The sequence below is a fragment of the Hyla sarda genome, chromosome 9 (assembly GCF_029499605.1).
Source record: "Hyla sarda isolate aHylSar1 chromosome 9, aHylSar1.hap1, whole genome shotgun sequence".
In the NCBI taxonomy this organism is placed as follows: Eukaryota; Metazoa; Chordata; class Amphibia; order Anura; family Hylidae; genus Hyla; species Hyla sarda.
Genome location: NC_079197.1, coordinates 65,303,219 through 65,327,848, shown reverse-complemented (window position 1 = coordinate 65,327,848; position 24,630 = coordinate 65,303,219). Strand labels below are relative to the sequence as shown.

Here is a 24,630-nt window from a genome sequence, read left to right as displayed (position 1 = left end):
GGGGTAGCATGTAGGGGGTCCACTGTTCTGGCTTTGTAAACACACGTGGCCTTCAATTTGGGACAAATTTTCTCTTCAAAATCCCAATGTGCTCCTTCTCTTCTGAGCATTGTAGTGCGCCAGCAGAGCACTTTATATCCACATATGGGGTATGTTCTTACTCAGAAGAAATGGGGTTACACATTTTTGGGAGCTTTTTTCCTATTTTCCCCTGTGAAAATGAATAATCTAGGGTAACACCAGCATTTTATTGAAAAAATTAATTTTTTCATTTTTCCATCCAACTTTGAAGAATTTTCATTAAACACCTGTTTAAACGCACATGGCCCCCAACTTCTATACCAACCAAATTCTGTTTCCAAAAGCTCAATGGCGCTCCTCCTCTTCTGAGCATTGTAGTGCACCAGCAGAGCACTTGATGTTCACACATTGTGTATTTCCATACTCAGAAGAAATGGGGTTACAAATTTGGGGGGTCATTTTCTCCTATAACCCCTTGTAAAAATGTAACATTTGGGGAAAAACCAAAATTTTGGTGAAAAAAAATGTATTTTTTTTCATTTACACATCCGATTTTTTTTTTTCCTGCTTTTCTGGCAGCACAGGGGCTTCCTAAATACAACATGCCCTCCAAAAACCATTTCTGCAAAATCTGCTTTTCAAAAGCCAAATGGAACTCCTCCTCTTCTGAGCATTGTAGTGCGCCAGCAGAGCACTTGATGTCCACACATGGGCTATTTCCATACTCAGAAGAGATGGGGTTACAAATTTTGGGGGGCATTTTGTCCTATTATCCCTTGCAAAAATTTTACATTTGAGGGAAAACCAGCATTTTAGTGGAAAAAAAATAAAATCATTTACACATCCCACTTTAACGAAAAGTCGTCAAACACCTGTGGGGTGTTAAGGCTCACTGGACCCCTTGTTACGTGCCTTGAGGGGTGTAGTTTACAAAATAGTATGCCATTTGTTTGTTTTTTTGCTGTTCTGGCACCATAGGGGCTTCCTAAAACTCACTCTCCAAAATCCCACTGTCGCTCCTTCCCTTCTGAGCCCTCTACTGCGCCCGCCGAACACTTGACATACACATATGAGGTATTTCCTTACTCAAGAGAAATTGGGTTACACATTTTAGGAAGATTTCTCTCCTTTTACCCCTTGTAAAAATTCAATAACTGGGTCTACAAGAATATTCCAGTGTAAAAAATTAAGATTTAGAATTTTCTCCTTCAATTTGCTGCTATTCCTGTGAAACACCTAAAGGGTTAACAAACCTTTTGAATGTCATTTTGAATACTTTGAAGGGTGCAGTTTTTATAATGGGTCGCTTATGGGATATTTCTAATATGAAAGCCCTTCAAATTCACTTCTAAACTGAACTGGTCCCTGAAAAATTTCGATTTTGAAAATGTTGTGAAAAATTGGAAAATTGCTGCTATACTTTGAAGCCCTCTGATGTCTTACAAAAGTAAAAACATGTTAACTTTATGATGGAAACATAAAGTAGACATATTGTATATGTGAATCAATATATAATTTATTTAGAATATTCATTTTCCTTATTAGCAGAGAGCTTCAAAGTTAAAAAAAAAATGCTACATTTTCAATTTTTTCATCAAATTTTGGAATTTTTCACCAAGAAATGATGCAAGTATCGACAAAATTTTACCACTAACATAAAGTAGAATATGTCACGAAAAAACAATCTCGGAATCAGAATGAAAGGTAAAAGCATCCCAGAGTTATTAATGCTTAAAGTGACAGTGGTCAGATGTTCAAAAAATGGCCGGGTCCTTCAGTGAAAATTGGCTGGGTCCTTAAGGGGTTCAATTCCGTACAATTGTGATGAATCTGAGTGCAGCAAAGACATCTGGATTTTCTGCACTTGAAACTACCATTTTTCAGGGATGACCCAAAAAGGGTTGTGGGATGTTTCTTCACTTGTCTTCTTACCTCGTGATGCTGATCTACGATATGTACATCTGGGCTGTGCAGGCCAGATGCTGGCTATTATTGGCAACAGCCGGGGGGCTGCAGAGTATGGAGCGGGCAGGAGTCTGGAGCCCACTCCATACACCCCTCTGAGCGCCGCATGTTGGCTATTATCGGCTGTGTGAAACTTGCGCCCCGTGCAGACGTGCGACCGCTCCTCCCCTCAGCTCTCCGAAGCTATTGCTGGGGGGAGCGAAGGCAGAGGATGCAGGTCTGCATGGGGAGAAAGAAGCCATGCCGCCTCATCTCCCCCTCGTACGTCTGCAGAGCAGGGGAGAGACAGCTTCTCATCTCCCCCTGCTCTGCTTCAGAGGACGCTCTGCAGTCTGTATGGAGCGGGCACGAGTCCGGAGCTTGCTCTATACAGACTGCAGAGCGCCGCAGCGCTTGTCAGGCCCGGCCCTGCTTGCCCAAAGCCGGGCTAAGGGCTGGATGAATTCAACTTTTATTGGATTTCAATGTCGATCCTATGGTTGTTTTATCCGACTAATTTTAAATTTATTAGTTTTATTTATTTAGTTGTTTTTATATGTGCTTTGATTCCGGTTCGCCTTCCATCACACCGGACCCGAAAGTGAAGCACTATTGTCTTTTATATATGTATGGTGTCTGTATGTTACTTATTATGCCTGAAGAAGAGTATGGGCTAGAAACGCTTCTATGTTCTGCATCCTGTTTCCAATAAATCATACTTTTACATAAGAATTCAAGAGGTTCGAACTCCTTCAGATGTTCCACTTTTATGTGATCAAGCATTATCCGAATGTTCATTTATGCATTGGATCTCCTAGTCAAAGCTCCAGAGGAACCAGAACGCTGCAACCTTTATACCAGCGACACTAGGTGTTATGCTCTTAGCATAACACCCCAAGGTAAGGGTCCACCCTGCTGGCCCGGTTTTCTTTTCTCATATATATTACAACATACTCCTGGTTTACCCGCACGAGGTGCGCTCCGGTTTTTCTCTTTTTGTGTATTTACCACATGTCACCAGGGGCACACCAAGCCCTCCCCCCCAGCCCATCTCCACTAGGTTTTGGCATTGGTAATTCATTGTCATCACATTTTACAAGACACCCCATTTCACTTTTGGAAAACATGACTAGTTCAGTCCCAGGTAATCCCCTGCACTCCCTCTCAGTTATTACATTTCACAGTGTCTCCCAAAGTCTTGCACAGTACCTCAGAACGAAGCGGGCTCTCTCCTAGCCCATCTAGTGTTCTCCGGAGCATAATGACAGAGCATCCGACCCAAATCATTCCCAAGCAGAACATTAACAGTGATGTCCTCAGAGACCTCCACCTCCCGCAAACCTTTGCCTGTACCCCAATCCAGGTACACACAAACCATGGGCACAGCTGGTCGCACACCTCCAATTCCTTTTAAAGCCATGGTTCTTCCAGGGATGATGTCCTCTGTATCCACCACTTCAGGCTGCACCAAGGTAAATGAGGCTCCAGAATCTTGTAAACCCACTGTCACCCGGTCACCCACAGTTACAATCTGTAGGTTACCCCCTCCTTTCTCCACTGCTCTGGACACGAGAAGAATGGCTTTATGTCCTCCAACTGCCGGTGGAGAATTCTTATTGTTGGGGCAAGTGCCATTCAGGTGCCCAATCTTATTGCATCTGTAATATTGGCGGGTGTCCCCCTGACCCAATGTGGCTCCTGTTGCTTTTGGTGATGATGGCAAGAATTTCCCAGCTGGTTGTGTGGTTCCCCTCCAGGTACTTGGTCCAGCTTGTGCAGATCCACGCTTTGCTGCTGGCGCCCAGTTATTGGCAAAGTCATCTCCTAGTTCTGCTGCTGTCTTGGGCTTGAGGTCCAAAATCCACTCTCTGGCTTCAATGCTCCGTGTTTGGAGAAAGTGATCCAGGACCATCAAGTCCTCCAGGGCCTCATAAGTAGTCACTTGTAGGCCCCCAGTCCATTGCCTGAATGCAGTCCTTAGCTGACCAGCATGTTCTGCGGCACTTTGTTGCAAAGTCCGAAATATTTTCCGATAAGCCTCTGGAATTAGATTAAAACTTTTTTGCAGGGCATAATTTATTGCCTCATAGTCCTGGCCACTTTCAGAGGGAAGAGAAGCAAACCTATCCAGAGCTTTCCCTCACAACTGTGGGGTTAGATATCTTCCCCACTTTTCCCTTAGGTAGATGGAACTGCCGGCAAACCTTTTCAAATCCCCTCAGGAACACATCCAGATCACCATCTTTCTCCAACATGGGAAAATGTTCCAAGCAAGGTTTGTGGTCTCCTTGAACCTGCACATCACTGCGTGCAGATAAAGCATCCTCTCTCAGCCTCAGAACCTCCAGTTCATGTCTCCACTGGGCCTCTCTTTCTGCTGCTCTTTCTGCCGCCTCTCTCTCTCTCTGCAGCTTGAGCCTCTCTCTCTGCAGTTTGGTACTGGAGAAGCAGTTGGAGTTTCATATTAGCATCCACATTCCCAAGGTGTTGTAAGGCAATCCACATATAAGAGTCCAAGGCCTCATGTGGAGTACTGTCCTGATAGGGAGTAATATTGCTGTGTTCCCCAGGAGATATCAGTCCCTGGATGGCAGTTCCAGCTGTAGGACTTTGTCTCATGTCACTCAGCGCTGCTGCACGGGCATCAAACTCCACAACATCAGCAATAAGTTATTCCTCGTTCTTTCCTGAGGTAGGGATCTCCTTTTCTTGGCACATTAGCTCCAGTGCAGGCTTGGATTGCTTGCGATATGCCTCCATATTTCCGAGATGAGACAGAGGAGGTAAAACAAGAGAGGGGGAGGGCAGAACTGTCTTGCACTCTTTTTGTATGTCTTTTAAACCAGCACTGAGCTCTGTCTTTGGAATTTACACACAAGAATATGTATGCAATTTATTTTAGTGCTAAGATTTCCTTACAAGTAAAATCCAGCAAGCACTAAAAATCTCTAAATATATCCCGACGCCGCCACCAGTTGTCACTATCACACCCTATTGGTCCAGCCAAGACGCTAGATGTGCTATGATGTGTGATGGTTCAAGGGTTAAAGCCACCAGTCCTCTGGGTATCCACCAGCTGTCCCAGCAAGTCACCAAATTAACCCTTTGATAAACGTGTTTCACCAGAGCTTCCTTCAGAAAAGTGAGCTCTTATGTTTAGAGATCAAAGACCAGAGCTGAATAATTAAACATTTAATCTGAAAAAAAGGTATCACAGTGCTACGTATAAAATAAACAAATGGCATACAGGTACAAAAATATATAAAAGAGTTCAGCAACACAAGTTCAGAAAACAAAAATAAAAAAGTCCTTAGAGCATAATGGTATAGCAGTCCTTGTGAGTGAATCTCTAGCTATTGCTTAGGGTCTTTGTCCAGCTTTTTGCCACAGGCTTGAACAAAGGTTTGTCTAGCATCTGAGTTTTATAGTGGATTTTTAGGAGGGAAAACTCCATTCCCACCCCCCACCCCCACTCCTTTCTGATTCCAAAACAGCAGTTTGCTGTCTGGGCATGCTGGGATTTGTCTTTTTGCAACATCTGGAGGGCCACAGTTTGGAGATCACTGTGCGGTGGTTTCTAAACCGTGGCCCTCTAAATCTTGCAAAACTACAACTCCCAGCATGCACAAACAGCAAACAGCTGTCTCGCCATGCTGGGAGTTGTAGTTGCGTACCTCCAACTGTTGTATAACTACATCTCCCAGCTTGCCCTTCGGTGATCAGTACATGCTGGGAGTTGTAGTTTTGCAACAGCTGGAGGAACACTGGTTGGAAAATAGGTAACAGAACCTAACTGAAGGTTTTCCAACCAGTGTGCCTTCAGCTGTTGCAAAAGTACAACTCCCAGCATGCACGTTCTGTCAGTGCATGCTGGGAGTTGTAGTTATAAACAGCTGGAGGTTTGCCCCCACCAATGTGAATGTACAGGGTATACGGGCGGGTTTACAGTGAATTTCCAGCTTCAAGTATGAGCTGCAGCAAATTTTCCGCTGCAGCGCAAACTCCTAGCGGGAAACTCACCGTAACCTGCCCGTGTGAATGTACCCCAAAAACACTACACTAACACAAAATAAATCATTAAACACTACATATACACCCCCTTACACTGTCTCACCAATACAAATGAAAAACCTATCATACGGCAGTGTTTCCAAAACAGAGCCTCCAGCTGTTGCAAAAGAACAACTCCCAGCATTTCCGGACAGCAACTATGTCCAGACATGCTGACAGTTTAGCCACAGCTGGAGGCCCCCTGTTTTGTAATCACTGGTGTAGAATACCCCCTATGTCCACCCTTATGCAATCCCTAAATTAGCCCTCAAGTGCGCATGGCGCTCTCTCACTTTGGAGTCCTGTCGTATTTCAAGGAAAAAGTTTAGGGCCACATATGGGGTGTTTCCGTACTCAGGAGCAATTGCGTTACAAATTTTGAGGGGCTTTTTCTCCTTTTACCCCTTGTGAAAAGGAAAAGTTGGGGGTCTACACCAGCCTGTTAGTGTAAAAAAAAAAATTTTTTTAAATGTACACTAACATGCTGTTGTTGCCCCATACTTTTTATTTTTACAAGAAGTAATAGGAAAAAAAGACCCCCAAAATTTATAACCCAATTTCTCCTGAATACTGAAATACCCCATATGTAGAAGGAAAATGTTCTGCGGATGCACAACAAGGCTCAGGAGTGAGAGCACGCACTATGTACATTTGAAGCCTAAATTGGTGATTTGCATAGGGGTGGCTGATTTTGCAGTGGTTCTGACATAAACGCTAAAAAATGAATACCAATGTGTGACCACATTTTGGAAACTACACCCCTCACTGAACATAACAAGGGGTATAGTGAGCCTTAACACCCCACAGGTGTTTGACAAATTTTCGTTAAAGTTGGATGGGAAAATGAAGAAAAACATATTTTTTTAACTAAAATACTGGTGTTACCCTAAATTTTTCACTTTCACAAGAGAAAAAAAGGAAAAAAAAGCCCCCCAAAATTTGTAACCCCATTTCTTCTGAGTAAGAACATACCTCATATGTGGATGTAAAGTGCTCTGCTGGCGCACTTGGGCTTTTGGAGAGAAAATGTGTCCGGAATTGAAGGCCACGTGTGTATACAAAGCCCCCATAGTGCCAGAACAATGGACCCCCCCCCACATGTGACCCCATTTTGGAAACTACACCTCCCATGTAATGCAATAAGGGGTACAGTAAGCATTTACGCCCCACATGTGTCTGACAGATTTTTGGAACAATGGTCCGTGAAAATGAAAAATCGAATTTTTCATTTGCACAGCCCACTGTTCCAAAGATCTGTCAAATGCCAGTGGGGTGTAAATGCTCACTGCACCCCTTATTAAATTATATGAGGGGTGTAGATTCCAAAATGGGGTCACTGTGCGGGGGTCAACAGTTCTGGCACCCGATTTCTATTCCAACCAAATTCTCTCTCCAAAAGCTGTTCTCCAAAAGCCCTTGTTACGTTCCTTGAGGGGTGTAGTTTCCAAAATAGTATGCCATGTGTTTTTTTTTTTTTTTTTTTGCTGTTCTGGCACCATAGGGGCTTCCTAAATGTGACATGCCCCCCAAAAACCATTTCGGAAAAACTCACTCTCCAAAATCCCATTGTTGCTCCTTCCCTTCTGAGCCCTCTAGTGTACCCACAGGTCACATGACATACACATTAGTTATGAGCGGCATAGGCCATATTCAAATTCACAATATTTCTCGAATATATGGACGAATATTCATCATATATTCGCAAAATTCGCATATTACTTGTATTTGTTTTTTATGCACATATGTGAAAATGTATGTGCATATGGGAAAATGTATACGCATATGCGCAAATATACACAATTATCGAGCCCTCCCTTTAATGCTATAGGAAACTAATGGGCTAGTACATTAACTCTGTGATTTTTTGCCTGTTGAAACCAATAGGCCCATTGTGGTCTATGGGGATCTCACGGTATGTAAAACTGTAAGATAAGCAGGAGGGTCCTGGCAGTACAGTGGATGGGAGACCCTGGTGGTGGTTCTTGTTACAGTGTTGTGGTTAAACTTTACTGGTGATTGACAAATATAGGTGAATTGGTAATTAAGAAAGCCTTTGAACCATGGAAACTAGGTCAATTGGCAATTAACCGAGTCTTTGAACCGTGAGAAGTAGGTTAAGGGGGTACCAAATATGGGTATTGGTGTTAAGTGAAACTGGATGTAATGTGTAAGGCTGGGAATGAATGGGAGGTTAAGGAACATAGGGGGAGACTTGTCAAAACCTGTGCAAAGGAAAAGTTGTCCAGTTTCCCATAGCAACCAATCAGATCGCTTCTTTCATTTTGCAGAGGCCTTGTGAAAAATGAAAGAATCGATCTGATTGGTTGCTATGGGCTACTCAGCTGTTTTTCCGGCCATTACTGGCGGGTCCTGCCGTGTATGACGCGAGCCCTGCTCTGATGCTCACAGTCAAACACAGGAGTCCAAGGACAGTATTCTAGCACCTATCACAGTGGTCTTCAACCTGCGGATCTCCAGATGTTGCAAAACTACAACTCTCAGCATGCTGGGAGTTGTAGTTTTGCAACATCTGGAGGTCCATAGGTTGAAGACCACCTATCACATTATCCACCACAAGAAACTGCAGGGAGCTGCTGCTGGGAGGAATCTTATATAGTGAAGGGGTGGGATACTTTCCTATAATGGTTACTATGGATGTTGCTAACCTCTGACAGCTGTATCTGCATAATTCTCATTGGCCCACAAGCTTCGCGAATATGCAAATATTCACGCACCAGTCTCACACAGTAGTATTAGAGCCTTCTTTGGACCAAACACAAGCTGGAAACAGAGAGGGATTATCAGTGATCACTGTGATGTGTACTGTTAATTGCAAATATATAGTGCTATATTCGCAATATACGCAAATATTCGATATTCGCGATAAAAATTATCATTGCGAATATTCGCGAGCAACACTAATACACGTATGAGATATTTCCTTACTCCAGAGAAATTGGGTTACAAATTTTATGGTGATTTCTCTCCTTTTACCCCTTGTAAAAATTCAAAAACTGGGTCTAAAAGAACATGCGAGTGTAAAAAATTAAGACTTTTAATTTTATCCTTCACTTCGCTGCTATTTCTGTGAAACACTAACACACTTACTGAATGTAATTTTGAATACTTTGAGGGGTGCAGTTTTTAAAATGGGGTCATTGAGGTTTTTTTTATATGAAGGCCCCTCAAATCCATTTCAAAACTGAACTAGTCCCTGAAAAATTCAGATTTTGAAAATTTTGTGAAAAATTGGAAAATTGCTGCTGAACTTTGAAGCCCTCTGATGTCTTCAAAAAGTAGAAACATACCATGTGTGACGGTTTTCTCACAATTCTTCTGTGATTTTCACCCCACTATTTATTTTTAACAGCATACAAAATTACTGTTGTCTCGGATTTTTCCCAGCTTGCAATGCGGACGAGACCTGACTCACTAGTCAGCTGATGACAGTGAGCCTGACTGCTTCAATGGGTGGAGCGATCGCTTGGTGGGAGAGAGATCAACTGCAACTAATGCAACAACTGTAGGCACCCTGATTGAAAACCACAGGTCTTTTGTTTCAATGGGTGGGGTGGCTGATGTGTGCGAGGGAGGAAAATTGAATTGTGGGATTTGTAGTCAAAAAAAGAAAAGTCAAACAGGAAATACAAGTTCACAAAAAGCTAGCCACAGTGTTATGGTAATCTCATGACATAGCCATTTAGCCCCAAGACAAGCGCAGATCCTTCCTAAGCCTGTCCATTACTGTCTGCCAGGTACGTACTAAAATCACCTTATGGTCAATAACCCCTTTAAGGTGAAAATGAGCTGCGTCCTTCTGTTCTCTCCGGGCACGGCGCCCCTCGTCTTATTGCTTACATACTGGAAAAACACAATGGAGATTGTAGCGGCATGAAGTTTGCCGGACTCCAAGTGGTTAATCCACCTTGCAACGGAGGAGACAGACACACTAGTCTCTTGCAGTGCGAGGCACTGCAAGATTGATTATAAAATTAGGAACATTGGGATTTAAGGACAGGAATGATTTTAGTTCATTTTTATAATGTTTTTTTCTGTGTTTGAGGCAAGAGGTGATTTTGGGCTGAAAGCTTTAAATAATGTTAAAGGGGTATTCCAGGAATTATTTTTTATTTGGCTGTGCTGTAAAGTTAGTGTAGTTCATAATATATTGTCTGTACCTGTGTGCTCTCACAATTCTTCTGTGATTTTCACCCCAATATTTAATTTTAACAGCATGCAAAATGACTGTTGTCAGCTGATTACAGGGAGCCTTTCTGTTTCAATGGGTGGAGCGACCACTGGGTGGGAGAGAGATCAATCTGCAACTAATTGTATTTTTGTAACAGCTGTAGGCACCCTGATTGGAAAATGTAGGTATTTTGAATGGATGCAGCTCATTTATGTTTCAATGAGTGGGGTGGCTGATGTGTGGGAGGGAGGAAAATGGAATTATGGGATTTGTAGAAGGAAAATCTAACAGGAAATACCAGTTCACAAAAAGCTAGCCACAGTGTTATGGTAATCTCACAACATAGCCATTTAGCCCCAAGACAAGCACAGATCCTTCCTAAGCATGTCCATTACTGTCTGACAGGTACGTACTAAAATCACCTTATGGTGGATAACCCACTTTAAAAACATTTCCTACAATCAGTAAAAAAAAAAAAAAAAAGCAAGTTTACATCAGTTCTGCATGCCAGAGAAAGATTTTTTTTGTGAAGTGGTGAGTCTGGACTGTAAGCTTGAAAACATTTTGGACACCTTTTTTGTACAATCAATTTTGAAAAATGCTAAACTTTTAACACGTTTATAAAAGTTCTACACAGAAAATAAATACTTTTTTATGAAGTGAAGCAGGATGTAAATCTGGGCTAGATGCTTAAAATAAAAAAAAGCCTCGAAAAATAGCTTGCAAAGTTTTTGTTTTCAATTAATTTTTTCTTGTCAACTACTATGTTACGCTGAGCGCTCCGGGCCCCCTGCTGGCCTCGGAGCTCTCACAGCGTGTGTCCCCAGGCAGCGCTCCGGCGTCACAGCGTGTGCCTCCCCGCTCTCTAGGGCGTGCGTGCACCGGGACTCTTAAATCTAAAGGACCAGTGCACAGGTGATTGGTGCCTGGTCCAAAGTGGTTCATTAAGGGTTAAGCTTTGTGAGAGGGAGTGCTGTTTGGACTTAATTAGGCCTCACCTGTGCACTGCCTATAAGTACCGTCTCCTCCCACAGCCTCCTGCCGGATCTTTGTTGCCTTTGTGCCTGAGAGAAAGCATTCCTTGTTCCTGTGTTACCCTGCCTGTTGCCGTTCCCGTTGCTACTGACATCCGCCTATGAACCTGAGCCGCCTGCCCAGACCATTTGCTACGTCTGACTACACCTTTGCCTGATCCTCTTGTACCTTGCCTTATCTCAGCAGCCAGAGGGATTGAGTCTCTACTGGGTGGAACGACCTGGGGGTTACTTGCCGCAGCAAGTCCATCCCGCTTTGCGGCAGGCTCTGGTGAAAACCAGTAACTCTTTAGACTCCGTTCCCCTGGTACGGCCCATGTCATCACCTCTCTGGCACAGCGGATCCACCACCAGCCTCCGCTACCAGCTACCAGCCCGGATCCTGACAGTAAGATCCGGCCGTCTTTTAAGAATTTGTTAATTACATTTTCAGAGACCTTCTCTACACTTGTGTGGTAGTGTATCTGGATGATATCCTCATTTATCCTCCTAACCTTGAGCAACACCGTACTCATGTTCGTCTTGTTCTGTCTCGTTTGAGAAGAAATCCCCTTTATGCCAAGTTTGAGAAATGTCTGTTTGAACGATCTAGCCTGCCTTTTCTTGGTTACATAATCTCCGCAGAAGGCCTACAGATGGACCCTTCTAAACTCTCAGCAGTTCTGGATTGGCCTCGTCCCACAGGTCTACAGGCCATACAGAGGTTCCTGGGTTTTGCCAATTATTACGGGCAATTTATTCCACATTACTCCACCCTGGTGGCTCCAATCGTGGCCCTGACTAAGAAAGGGGCTAATCCTAAGTCATGGACTCCTCAGGCCGAAGAGGCTTTCCGCACCCTGAAGTCCGCCTTTGCTTCTGCACCTGTCCTCACCAGACCGGATTCCTCTAAGCCCTTCTTCTTAGAGGTGGATGCCTCCTCTGTTGGAGCCATACTAACCCAGAAGTCCTTAAAGGGGAGATCCGTCACCTGTGGGTTTTTCTCCAAAACCTTCTCGTCTGCTGAGAGAAACTACTCAATCGGAGACAGAGAACTTCTTGCCATCAAGTTGGCGCTGGAAGAATGGAGACCTCTCCTAGAGGGCTATGTTCACCCTGTGAACATATTTACAGACCGCAAGAATCTTTCCTATCTTCAGTCTGCTCAAAGACTTAATCCCTGCCAAGCCCGCTGGTCTCTGTTTTTCGCCCGGTTTAATTTTCTTATTCATTTCAGACCGGCTGCCAAAAACATCCGGGCTGACGCTCTCTCTCGCACCTCAGATGTCACCAGAGAAGAAGTGTCACCTCAGCATATCATTCCTCCCGAGCGATTGATTGTTTCTGCTCCTGCGGATTTACGTCTTCTTCCTCCGGGCAAGACCTTCATGCCACCTCGTCTTCGTCTTAGGGTACTTAAGTGGGGACATTCTTCACTGGTGGCAGGCCATCTAGGTCTTCGGAAAACCCTACAACTGATCTCCAGAAGGTACTGGTGGCCATCTTTGGAGAGGAACGTTAAGTATTTCGTCCAGGCCTGTGCTGTGTGCGCCCGGGACAAGACACCCCGCCAGAGACCGGCAGGCCTGCTTCAGCTGCTGCCGATTCCAGAGACTCCATGGTCCCACATCGCCATGGACTTTGTCACCGATCTCCCACCTTATCATGGCAAAACTGTTATTTGGGTGGTTGTGGACCGGTTTTCCAAGATGGCGCACTTTGTACCTATGTCTGCTCTTCCTTCTGCGCCATTGCTGGCGAAACAATTTCTTTGTCAAATTTTTCGTCTCCATGGTCTACCCACACACATTGTATCTGACAGAGGGGTACAGTTTGTGTCTAAGTTTTGGAGAGCCCTCTGTGGTCAACTGAAGATTAAATTGGACTTCTCTTCTTCCTACCACCCCCAGTCCAACGGTCAAGTAGAGTGCATTAATCAAATTTTGGGTGACTATCCCCGGCACTTTGTCTCCCGTGGGCTGAGTTCTCCTACAACCACAAAGAGTCCCCCGCGTCTCCTTTTTTCGTGGTGTATGGACGTCACCCTTTGCTGCCTCTTCCGTTGTCCACCTCCTCGGAAGTACATGCTGTCGATAATCTTGTCCGGGATTTTGTATCCATCTGGCGCGAGACGCGCCAATCTCTTCTTGCAGCCACCTCACAGGCTGATAAGAAACGTCGGCTTCCTCCAGTTTTTGCCCCAGGGGACAAAGTGTGGCTATTTTCCTAGTACATCCGATTTAGGGTCCCAAGTTACAAATTAGGTCCCCGTTACTTGGGCCCCTACAGAATCAAGAAGAAAATTAATCCCGTGGTCTATCAGCTCCATCTCCCTTCCTCCCTCAGAATACCTAATTCTTTTCATGTCTTCCTTCTGAAACCAGCAATCTTCAACCGTTTTTCCCCCAAGGACATTTCTCCCACTCCCGTGTCTGGAACTTCAGATGTGTTCTGCGTCAAGGAGATTTTGGCATCCAAAGTGGTTAGAGGGAGAAAATTCTTTCTGGTCGACTGGTAGGGCTGTGGTCCTGAAGAGAGATCTTGGGAGCCGTAGGAGAACGTCCTAGACCGCGGTCTCATCCTCAAGTTCTTGGGTACCAAAAAGAGGGAGAGACCAAAGGGGGGGGGGTACTGTTACGCTGATCGCTCCGGGCCCCCTGCTGGCCTCGGAGCGCTCACAGCGTGTGTCCCCAGGCAGCGCTCCGGCGTCACAGCGTGTGCATCCCCGCTCTCTAGGGCGTGCGTGCACCGGGACTCTTAGATCTAAAGGACCAGTGCACAGTTGATTGGTGCCTGGTCCAAAGTGGTTCATTCAGGGTTCAGCTTTGTGAGAGGGAGTTCTGTTTGGACTTAATTAGGCCTCACCTGTGCACTGCCTATAAGTACCGTCTCCTCCCACAGCCTCCTGCCGGATCTTTGTTGGCTTTGTGCCTGAGAGAAAGCATTCCTTGTTCCACCCAGTCGCTACTGGGTGGAACGACCTGGGGGTTACTTGCCGCAGCAAGTCCATCCCGCTTTGCGGCGGGCTCTGGTGAAAACCAGTAACTTCTTAGACTCTGTTCCCCTAGTACGGCCCATGTCATCACCTCTCTGGCACAGCGGATCCACCACCAGCCTCCGCTACCAACTACCAGCCCGGATCCTGACATACTAGCTGAGTACCCGAAGTTGCCTGTTTTTTACGACCTAATCCTTGTGGGGGAGGAAAAGCAACATATCCCGTCCTCATATCCCGACCTCATATCACGTCCTCATATCACGTCCTCATATCCCATCCTCATATCCCGAACTCATATCCCGACCTCATATTCTGTCCTTATATCCTGACCTCATATCCCATCCTCATTTTGCCCTCATATCCCAACCTCATATCTCGTCCTCATATTTTGTCCTCATATCCTGTCTTCATATCCCAACCTCATATCTAGACCTCATATCCCGACCTCATATCTTGTCCTCATATCCCGTCCTCATATTTTGTCATATTTTATCTCTGTGATAAAGAGATTGTAGGCTGAAAATAGAAGGAGGCATAGGCCGTACCAATGCACAAAAAGGGTAGAAAATAAAAGGGTGTGGCTGAAATTGTGGGTGTTGCTTTGTGAGTTGGGGTTTGGCAAGCGAGAGGGGTGTGGCATGCGGAAGGGGTCTGGCTGGACTGACACACTCACAAGGAGATGCATAGCAGAGCTTGGAGTAAGGAAACTGGAAGTCCTATATACTTGCATGGGACTTAAGACAAAAACTCCATCCTTCACATAAGGGGGTAGGTTAGGGTTAATTTAACTATTATATATTTTTATTTGACATAAAAGTATCATGTGAACTAAGTTTCATCAAAATATCTCCAGCCATTTGGAAGTTATGCTGGAACATACATTTCCCCAAGCCTTGCATTGGACTTTAAACAAAATCCCCGACCCTCGCAAATGGGGGTGGGTAAGGGTTAATATATCTAGCCTATGTTTGTAGTTGACATATAAGTAACATGTGTATCAAGTTGTATCGAAATATCTTCAGCCATTTGGAAGGGATGCTGGAACAAACACACATACACACAGACATTGGGGGAGATTTACTTTCATTGTCTATTCTCCGCAGTACTTTAGACAAGAAAAGTCTCTGAGCATGGGTCTATTGTCTGCCCAATTTATCAAACGTTGCACAACATTTAGTAAATCTTGCGAATGGACAGTATTACTCTATCTATTCTTTAATGTTCATAATTTTTTATATTTTTTTTAAAGCATTCTAAGTTAGCCCTTAACTCTGTTAGTTGGAGGATCATCCATGTGGTAGTCGGCCAGAATTGTAGGCTCGATTCACATAACTGAAATCCAATTCCGAATTCTGGATAGGAAATTGGGATGGAGCTTCCACTGCAGCAGAGTCACGTTTAATTCAATGTGATTGTGCTGTTCAGTGCACACAATGGAATTTACCTGCCAGATCTTTCCTGTACGGAAATTTCTTTGTCCGTGTCTGCACAGAATGAACATGGTCATTCTTTGTGTGGAAGCCTCATGGAATGCATAACTGTCTATGAAACAGCGCATTCCTGTGCGGTCCATGCACCGGAAGATTCTGCCAGTGCACGCACAGTACGGAAGGTGCGCTTAGATATTCTCGATGTGGACATTTTGTCGTGAGAACATAGCCTTAGGCACAGTCATTATTCAGCAGCATAATGTCCTGGAATTTAAAAGTTTGATAGATGATAGAGGAAGAGCGATGCAGTGACCAGAGCAATTAATCAGATTGCTTTTTCAATTTTTTTGCAGGTCTCAACACAATTTAAAAAAAATTAAGAAGGAATCGGATTAGTTGCCATGGGAAACTGCACCATGCTTCCACTACACATGTTTTCAGATTTCTTCAGAGACTAAATTGCACCATGCGCATGGCGTAAATTCATATTCTTTCTTTGAATCAGCTACCAAGGTGAAATTGGAGCACTAAAATATAGAAAAACAAAACAAAAAATTTGGATCAGACAACAAAAATGACCAAAAATAAATGAAAAATAAATAAAATTAGGGATCATTGGATTAAACTGTATTATTTTTGAAATATATATATATATATATATATATATATATTAGATTAAATGCAAGATAAAATGTCATTTGAAATGTGCACTGTGTCGCATGGTACATCTCAAAAAATTGATAAAAGGCTTCCTACTAACTATTTAGATTGGATTTACGCCAGGTCTGACATGGTCTGACATTTCAGCGTATTTTCTGTTGAAGACTTTTTTGAGACTTTTCAACAAAAGTCTCAGTTGATAAATTCCTGACCACTGCATTTTATCCTCTATTGTAGACCACTATACTATTTCTGCAGAGAAGGGCTCTAAAGCAAAAGTCTCATAAAAGTCTCAACTAAATAGACTGAGACTTTCTGAGATTCTGAGAGACAAATATAGATCTAAACTGGTCTAAACAGTTTGATAAATCTCCCCCATTGAGTTTTATGTACATATATACACTGCTCAAAAAAATAAAGGGATAACACATCCTAGATCTGAATGAATGAACTAATCGTATGAAATACTTTTGTCTTTACATAGTTTGATGTGCTGACAACAAAATCACATAACAAAAATTATCAATGGAAATCCAATTTATCAACCCATGGATGTCTGGATGTGGAGTCACACTCAAAATCAGAGAAAACCCCACTACAGGCTTATCCAACTTTGATGTAATGTCTTTAAAACAAGTCAAAATGAGGCTCAGTAGTGTGTGTGGCCTCCACGTGCCTGTATGACCTCCCTACAATCCCTGGGCATGCTCCCGATGAGGTGGCGGATGGTCTCCTGAAGGATGTCCTCCCAGACATGGACTAAAGCATCCGCCAACTCCTGGACAGTCTGGGGTGCAATGTTGTGTTGGTGTTGGGAAATTGGCGGGCCAGTCCATAGCATCAATGCCTTCCTCTGGCAGGAACTGCTCCTTGCACAAAGGCGGAGGTAGCGGCCCTGCTGCTGGGTTGTTGCCCTCCTACAGCCTCCTCCACGTCTCCTGATGTACTGGCCTGTCACCTGGTCCATGCTCTGGAGACTATGCTGACAGACACAGCAAACATTCTTGCCACAGCTCGCATTGATGTGCCATCCTGGATGAGCTGCACTACCTGAGCCACTTGTATGGTTTGTAGACTCGTCTCATGCTACCACCTGAGTGAAAGCACTGCCAGCATTCAAAAGTGACCAAAACATCAGCCAGGAAGCATAGAAACTGAGAAGTGGTCTGTGGTCACCACCTGCAGTACCACTCCTTTATTGGGGGTATCTTGCTAATTTCCACCTGTTGTCTGTTCCATTTGCACAACAGCATGTGAAATTGATTGTAAATCAGTGTTGCTTCCTGAGTGGACAGTGTGATTTCACAGAAGTGTGATTGACTTGGAGTTACATTGTGTTGTTTAAGTGTTCCCTTTATATTTATGAGCAGTATATATACAGGGTGGGCCATTTATATGGATACACCTTAATAAAATGGGAATGGTTGGTGATATTAACTTCCTGTTTGTGGCACATTAGTATATGTGAGGGGGGAAACTTTTCCAGATGGGTAGTGAACATGGCGGCCATTTTGAAGTCGGCCATTTTGAATCCAACTTTTGTTTTTTCAATAGGAAGAGGGTCATGTGACACATCACTTTTTGGGAATTTCACAAGAAAAACAATGATGTGCTTGGTTTTAACGTACCGTATTTTTCGCCGTATAAGACACTTTTTCTTCCCCAAAACTGTGGGGGAAAAGTTGTTGTGTTTTATACGGCAAATACACGCCTATCGCGGCGGTTCCTGCGGCCATCAACGGCCGGGACCCGCGGCTAATACAGGAATCACCGATCGTGGTGATGCCCTGTATTAACCCTTCAGATGCGGCGATCAAAGCTGACCGCCGCGTCTGAAGGGAAAGTGACACTAACCCGGCTGCTCAGTCGGGCTATTCGGGACCGCCGCGGTGAAATCGCGGCGTCCCGAACAGCTTACAGGACCCTACCTGCCTCGGTGTCTGCTCCGTGCCGGGATCCCCTGCTTGGTCGACACTCTCCTTCGACGTCATCACGTCATCGCGCATGCCGTCCCGCCATTCAATAGGAGCGGCGTGTGTAGCGACATGATGACGGCGATGGAGAGCGTGGATCCCGGGGAAGAAAACTTCCGGAGAGTCGGGGACACCTCGGGGACGCGGCGACAGCGATGGAGCGACATCCAGGGCAGCGGTGACGGGTCCGGAGCGGTGGGGACACGTGAGTACTACCTCCTATCCAGTGGTCTTCAACCTGCGGACCTCCAGATGTTGCAAAACTACAACTCCCAGCATGCCCGGACAGCAAACGGCTGTCCGGACATGCTGGGAGTTGTAGTTTTGCAACATCTGGAGGTCCGCAGGTTGAAGACCACTGTTGGGTTCAGAATCTTAATTTTTTTAGATTTTGCGCCTATAAATTGGGTGCGTCTTATACGCCGGTGCGCCTTATAGGGCGAAAAATACGGTAACTTTATTGTTTCATGAGTTATTTACAAGTTTCTGACCACTTATAAAATGTGTTCAATGTGCTGCCCATTGTGTTGGATTGTCAATGCAACCCTCTTCTCCCACTCTTCACACACTGATAGCAACACCGCAGGAGAAATGCTAGCACAAGCTTCCAGTATCCAAAGTTTCAGGTGCTGCAAATCTCGTATCTTCACAGCATAGACAATTGCCTTCAGATGACCCCAAAGATAATAGTCTAAGGGGTTCAGATCGGGAGACCTTGAGGACAATTCAACTGGTCCACGATGACCAATCCACTTTCCAGGAAACTGTTCATCTAGGAATGCTCAGACCTGACACCCATAATGTGGTGGTGCACCATCTCTCTGGAAAAACTCAGGGAACATGCCAGGTCAGAGCATTCCTAGATTAACCAGTGAACAAGAAAGATATAATGGAGCTGGAGAGAGTTCAAAGATGGGCAACCAGGGTAATACAGGGAATGGGAGGTCTACAATACCCAGAAAGATTAACAGAATTAGGGTTAATTAGTTTAGAAAAAAGAAGGTTTAGGGGAGACCTAATAACTATGTATAAATATATCAGGAGGCCATACAGAGATCTTTCCCATGATCTATTTATACCCAGGACTGTATCTATTACAAGGGGGCATCCTCTACGTTTAGAGGAAAGAATGTTTCTACACCAGCACAGACGGGGGTTCTTTACTGTAAGAGCAGTGAGACTGTGGAATTCTCTCCCGGAGGAGGTGGTCATGGGGAACTCTGTAAAAGAATATAAAATGGGTCTGGATGCATTTTTGGAGAATATTAACATTGCTGGTTATGGATTCTAGATTTATAGGGACAGAACGTTGATCCAGGGATTTATTCTGACTGCCATATTTGGAGTCAGGAAGGAATTTTTACCTCTAGTATGAGGGTTTTTTGCCTTCCTCTGGATCAACTCAACTGAGTAGGGACTTATTAGGGTTAAAGGTTGAACTTGATGGACTTTTTTGGAGCACTTTTTGATGTTTTATGAGTGAGCCGCTAAATTATTTTCTGTTTTAGATTTGTAAATTACTTCTTTTTAAAAATCTTAATCCTTCCAGTACTTATAAGCTGCTGTATACTACAGAGAAAGTTCTTTTCTTTTTGAAGTAATTTTTTGTCTGACCATAGTGCTCTCTGATGACACCTCAGTCCATGTCAGGAACTGTCCAGAGCAGCAGCAAATCCCCATAGCAAACCTATCCTGCTCTGGACAGTTCCTGACGTGGTGTCAGCAGAGAGCACTGTGGTCAGACAGAAAAGAAAATCAAAAAGAAAATAATTTCCTCTGTAGTATACTGCAGCTGATAAGTACTGGAAGGATTAAGATTTTTTAATAGAAGTCATTTACAAATCTGTTTAACTTTCTGGTACCTGTTGATTTAAAAAAACATTGTTTTCCAACGGAGTACCGCTTTAACTTATCAGACCACCTGCGATTGTGCTGTGGGGGTCAGATGAGTGCCTTGAACCTGCTGGCACCTGTAATTTTATCTTTTAGATGCCATGCTCGGCATTGAACATGGAATCTAAAGGGTTAAAGGGGTACTGGTGCTAGAACGTTAAACAGATTTGTAAATTGCTTCTATTAAAAAATCTTAATCCTTCCAGTACTTATCTGGTGTCTGCTCCAGAGAGGTGTCAGCAGAAAGCTGTATGATATATGCTCCATAGAGGTGTCAGCAGAGAGAACTGTTTTCAGACAGAAAAGGACAACTCAACTTCCTCTGTAGTATACAGCAGCATCGGGAAGTACAGCAAGTACAGGAAGTACAGGAAGAATTAATTTTTTTTTAATAGAAGTCATTTACAAATCTGTTTTATTTTCTGGAGCCAGTTGATATAAAAAATGTTTTTTACACCAGAGTACCCCTTTAATGGGGGGACATCAGCTTCATCTCTGATGTCCTTCATTAGTGGTGAGTCCCAGCTGCTGATAGCAGCTGTCACTCATCATCTGCGAAGCAAGCACAGCCCCTGCACTTGCAAGTTGTACGCCATGTAGTTGTACGCTATGTAAGCCATGTGTTGTTAAGGCACAGTCAACCATGCTGTACATGTATGTTTAATGTTGTCTAGGAGTTCATGATAGTAAAATCCCTTAAAAAAAATGTTGGTGTTGGCTGTATGTTGTCTTTAAATATAGGAGATTGACAGCCTATGTGAATCCTGACATTTCTTTAAATCACTTAATTTACAAAAATTGACTCCTCAACACATGCAAATAGCTCTAAAGCCACTAGTAGTCTTCCCTGCTATCCACTGTGTCTCTTAGCAACTGTTCTACTTATGAGAGAGAGAAAGAGAGAGAGAGAGAGAGAGAGACTGTGTATCTGCAACCTGTGTGTGTTTTTCAGAGCATCTACATTGTCCATGACAGGTAAATTAAGGCTTCTCTTTCATCTCAGCAACCATTTAATGCTTAGTGTAATTCCTTTCTTGCTTTGATGCTGCTGTATGTACTCACTGCGGCCTTCTGTATGTAATCTCCTACTCTCTTTAGTCTTGCAGGCTTCTTTTAAGCAGCAGCTTACATAGCACCTTGCAAACCCAGTGGATTGGTAACCCCCTATGCCATCAGTAGTAGTATGCTGTGTTAATTATCCCCCTATACAGTACCAGCTTGAATAGTGCACTTTAACCAGCACTATGACATGGCAGGAAGTAGTAGGTCCCTGTGCAGTGCTGTGATAGCAACTGAGGGAAGGAAGTGCCCATGTGTGAACTGCCGGAAAACAGCCTAGCTCTGGTAATGCCCCCTGAAATGGAGATATTGGAAAAATAGTTGTGCACCATGAAGGGGTCTCAAAGGTACTCAATAACAGCGGTGCAAGCACTAAAATCAAAAGTTACATTTCAAGGGCTATTCTAACAAAACTATACAGGTTTTAAGTCTTTTAAATGGACAGGTATGCTTTAAATCATCCTGAACCTGAATATTTGGATATCTTTGTTTTGTGACCTGCTGTTTTAAAATATAATTTCACCCTAACCACAGCTCTTTATGGAAGAGGTGAAGTCACGAGGTCCTTATATATATTCCCTACTTGAGTCTGCTCAAGCTTTCCTCACGCAGCATCCTTTTCATGATATAGAAGAGGACACGTCTACACTAGCCAAAGGTTAGTACCTTCAGTACAAGTCAAGTAATATCTTTGTTATATATTTTCTTCCTTATAAAAAACCTTGCAAATGACATATGTGTCTACACCTGGAGAAATGTAACATACTATGACTAAGAGCGCAGTGTCTGGCGCTTGAAACGCGTTACTTTTATCCATGTTTTCCTGTGGTGGGTGCCAATAAATTCGAGTTTTTACCTGCAGAGCTGGTATTCTTTTTCGTATTCGCTTGTGGCCGACACGGTCCGGTGTCGTGGATCCGCTGCTCCGAGTGTCCGGGCTGGGTGAGCTGGAGCTTTCTCTCTGTCTACATACTTTTACATAGTTGCCTTACAGTATGGTACATATCTTCAGGTGTAGAAACAGATTCCTCATTGTGCAGAAATGTTGTTTGTGTTGTATGCAAGTTACCTATTTTCAGTTTTGTAAGAGTACACTATTCTTCTTTAAGTCAGGCAGGCTTCATCCAAGTTTCATCAACTCAAAGCTTGAGTGATATGTTCTTGATAGCAGGGAATGTCATGACAAGTTTTACTTGCTTTCTTTGCTTTTTCCTTACAAAAAAATAAAAAAAAAAATAAAAAATACTTGGAGGTGGCCTTAATTCAGCCATCATTTGTCTACTGTGTGTGCCCAGGGAATAGTAACAAAGGGAACAAAGAGAAAATAGGGACATGATACAAACCTGGAAATATGTTAAAATCTATATATTTATAAAATTCAATGTGTGTGTGTATATGTATGTTCCAGTATCACGTTCAAATGGCTAAAGATATTAACATGAAACTTGGCACACATGTTACTTATATGTCAACAACAAACATAGGATAGGTAATTTAACCCTTACCCACCCCCATTTGCCAGAGTCAGAATTTTAGTTTAAAGTCCCATACAAGTCTATGGAAAATATATGTTACTGCGTAACTTCCAAACAGCTGGAGATATTTCGATAATACTTGGTCACATATTACTTATATGTCCACTTTAAATATAGGATAGTTAATTTAACCCTTAACTACCCCCATTTGTGAGGGTCCGGGTTTTTGTTTAAAGTCCCATGCACATCTATGGGAAATGTATGGAAATGACAAGATATGAGCACAGGACATAAGGACGGGATATGAGGATGGGATATGAGGTCGGGATATGAGGACGTGATTTGAGGTTGGGATATGAGGACGAGAATGGAGGACGGGATATGAGGATGGGATATGAGGACGGGATATGAGGACAGGATGTGAGGACGGGATATGAGGACAGAATATGAGGTCGGGATATGAGGATGGGATAGGAGGTCGAGATAGGAGGATGGGATAGGAGGTCAGGATATGAGATCGGGATATGAGGTCGGGATAAACGGACAGGATATGAGGACGGGATATGAGGTCGGGATATGAGGACGGGATATGGGGTCAGGCTATGAGGACGGAATATGAGGACAGGATATGAGGTCGGGATATGAGGATGGGATAGGAGGTCGAGATAGGAGGATGGGATAGGAGGTCAGGATATGAGATCGGGATATGAGGTCGGGATATGAGGACGGGATATGAGGTCAGGATATGAGGACGGGATATGTGAATGGTATATGAGGTCGAGATAGGAGGTCGGGATATGAGGACAGGATATGACAGGATATGAGGTTGAGATATGAGGACATGATATGAGGACCGTATAGGAGGTCGGGATATGAGGTCGAGATATGAGGACGGGATATGAGGACCGTATAGGAGGTCGGGATAGGAGGTCAGGATATGAGGTCAAGATATGAGGACGGGATATGAGGACGGGATATGAGGACAGGATAGGAGGTCAGAATAGGAGGTCCGGATAGGAGGTAGAGATATGATGACGGGATATGAGGTCGGGATATGAGGATGGGATATGAGGTTGAGATATGAGGACGGAATATGGGGACGGGATATGGGGTTGGGATATGACAACAATATATGAGGATGGGATATGAAGTCAAAAGCTTCCTCCTTTGTTGATTTTCCTCTCCAATAAGGATTAGGAAGGAAAAACCGGGCAATGCTGGGTACTCAGCTAGTGTTATATAAAGGTTCAGGAGGGGAGTGTTCTTAATAAAAATGTAAACTTAAACCTGACACACAATAACTTATTTCCTCTCACAATCTGAGGTTTATTTGAGTAACAATAAGGTGGGACATGAATATTATTTTACTGAAAAAGTAGTAGATGTTTGCAATAAACTTCCTGCAGATGTGGTTAGTAAATACACATTAACAGTAAAATAACAGTAAAGTTATATAGATTTGTAAATTACTTTTATAAAAAAAATTCTAAAAACAATTCTAGGCATGCCTCAGGCCGACTGTAAGGGTAACATAAAGAAGGGGGATACCCTGTAAGTGGGATTAGGGAAAACGCGAAAAGGTAGGGTGGGGACAACAAATGCTGCTTACAGCCCCACCTCCCACCCCTATGAGTTTAAATCACAAATTAGGTTAACTGTTTCAGCTAAACAAAACTTTTGACCAAGTTACAAATACCATAAGGGGACTGTACACCTAGGTGTAATTGGGCCTGAGGTGTGCCTGGACCGGCCTTAAGGGTAACCTAAATAAGGGGGCAAAACACAACATTTATTGATGAAAACATGAACACATATAAAGTAAACACAAGCCAACTGACAGAAAGCCCTAGTAATCTCCTCTTGGGAATCAGGAATATACATACATATACATATATACATCTGTAAAGGGGAATTCCATCACCCTA

The 24,630-nt window shown here is 43.6% G+C and overlaps 1 protein-coding gene across 18 annotated transcripts in view; it reads left to right on the top strand.

Annotated features, from left to right (window-relative positions):
- Window positions 1-24,630, top strand: part of DRP2 (dystrophin related protein 2) — a 1,527,660-nt gene that overhangs the window by 495,682 nt on the left and 1,007,348 nt on the right. For 16 of the 18 annotated variants that reach the window (XR_008847731.1, XM_056539136.1, XM_056539139.1 and 13 more), the window contains one exon: window positions 21,765-21,888. Coding sequence is in view for 16 of the 18 variants with exons in the window: in XM_056539136.1 (XP_056395111.1) it covers window positions 21,765-21,888 (124 nt within the window). In the remaining 2 variants the exon portion in view is untranslated. Of the gene's footprint in view, window positions 1-21,119; window positions 21,147-21,764; window positions 21,889-24,630 lie in introns of those variants that run through there. The other 2 variants (XM_056539147.1, XM_056539150.1) reach the window with 2 other exon arrangements.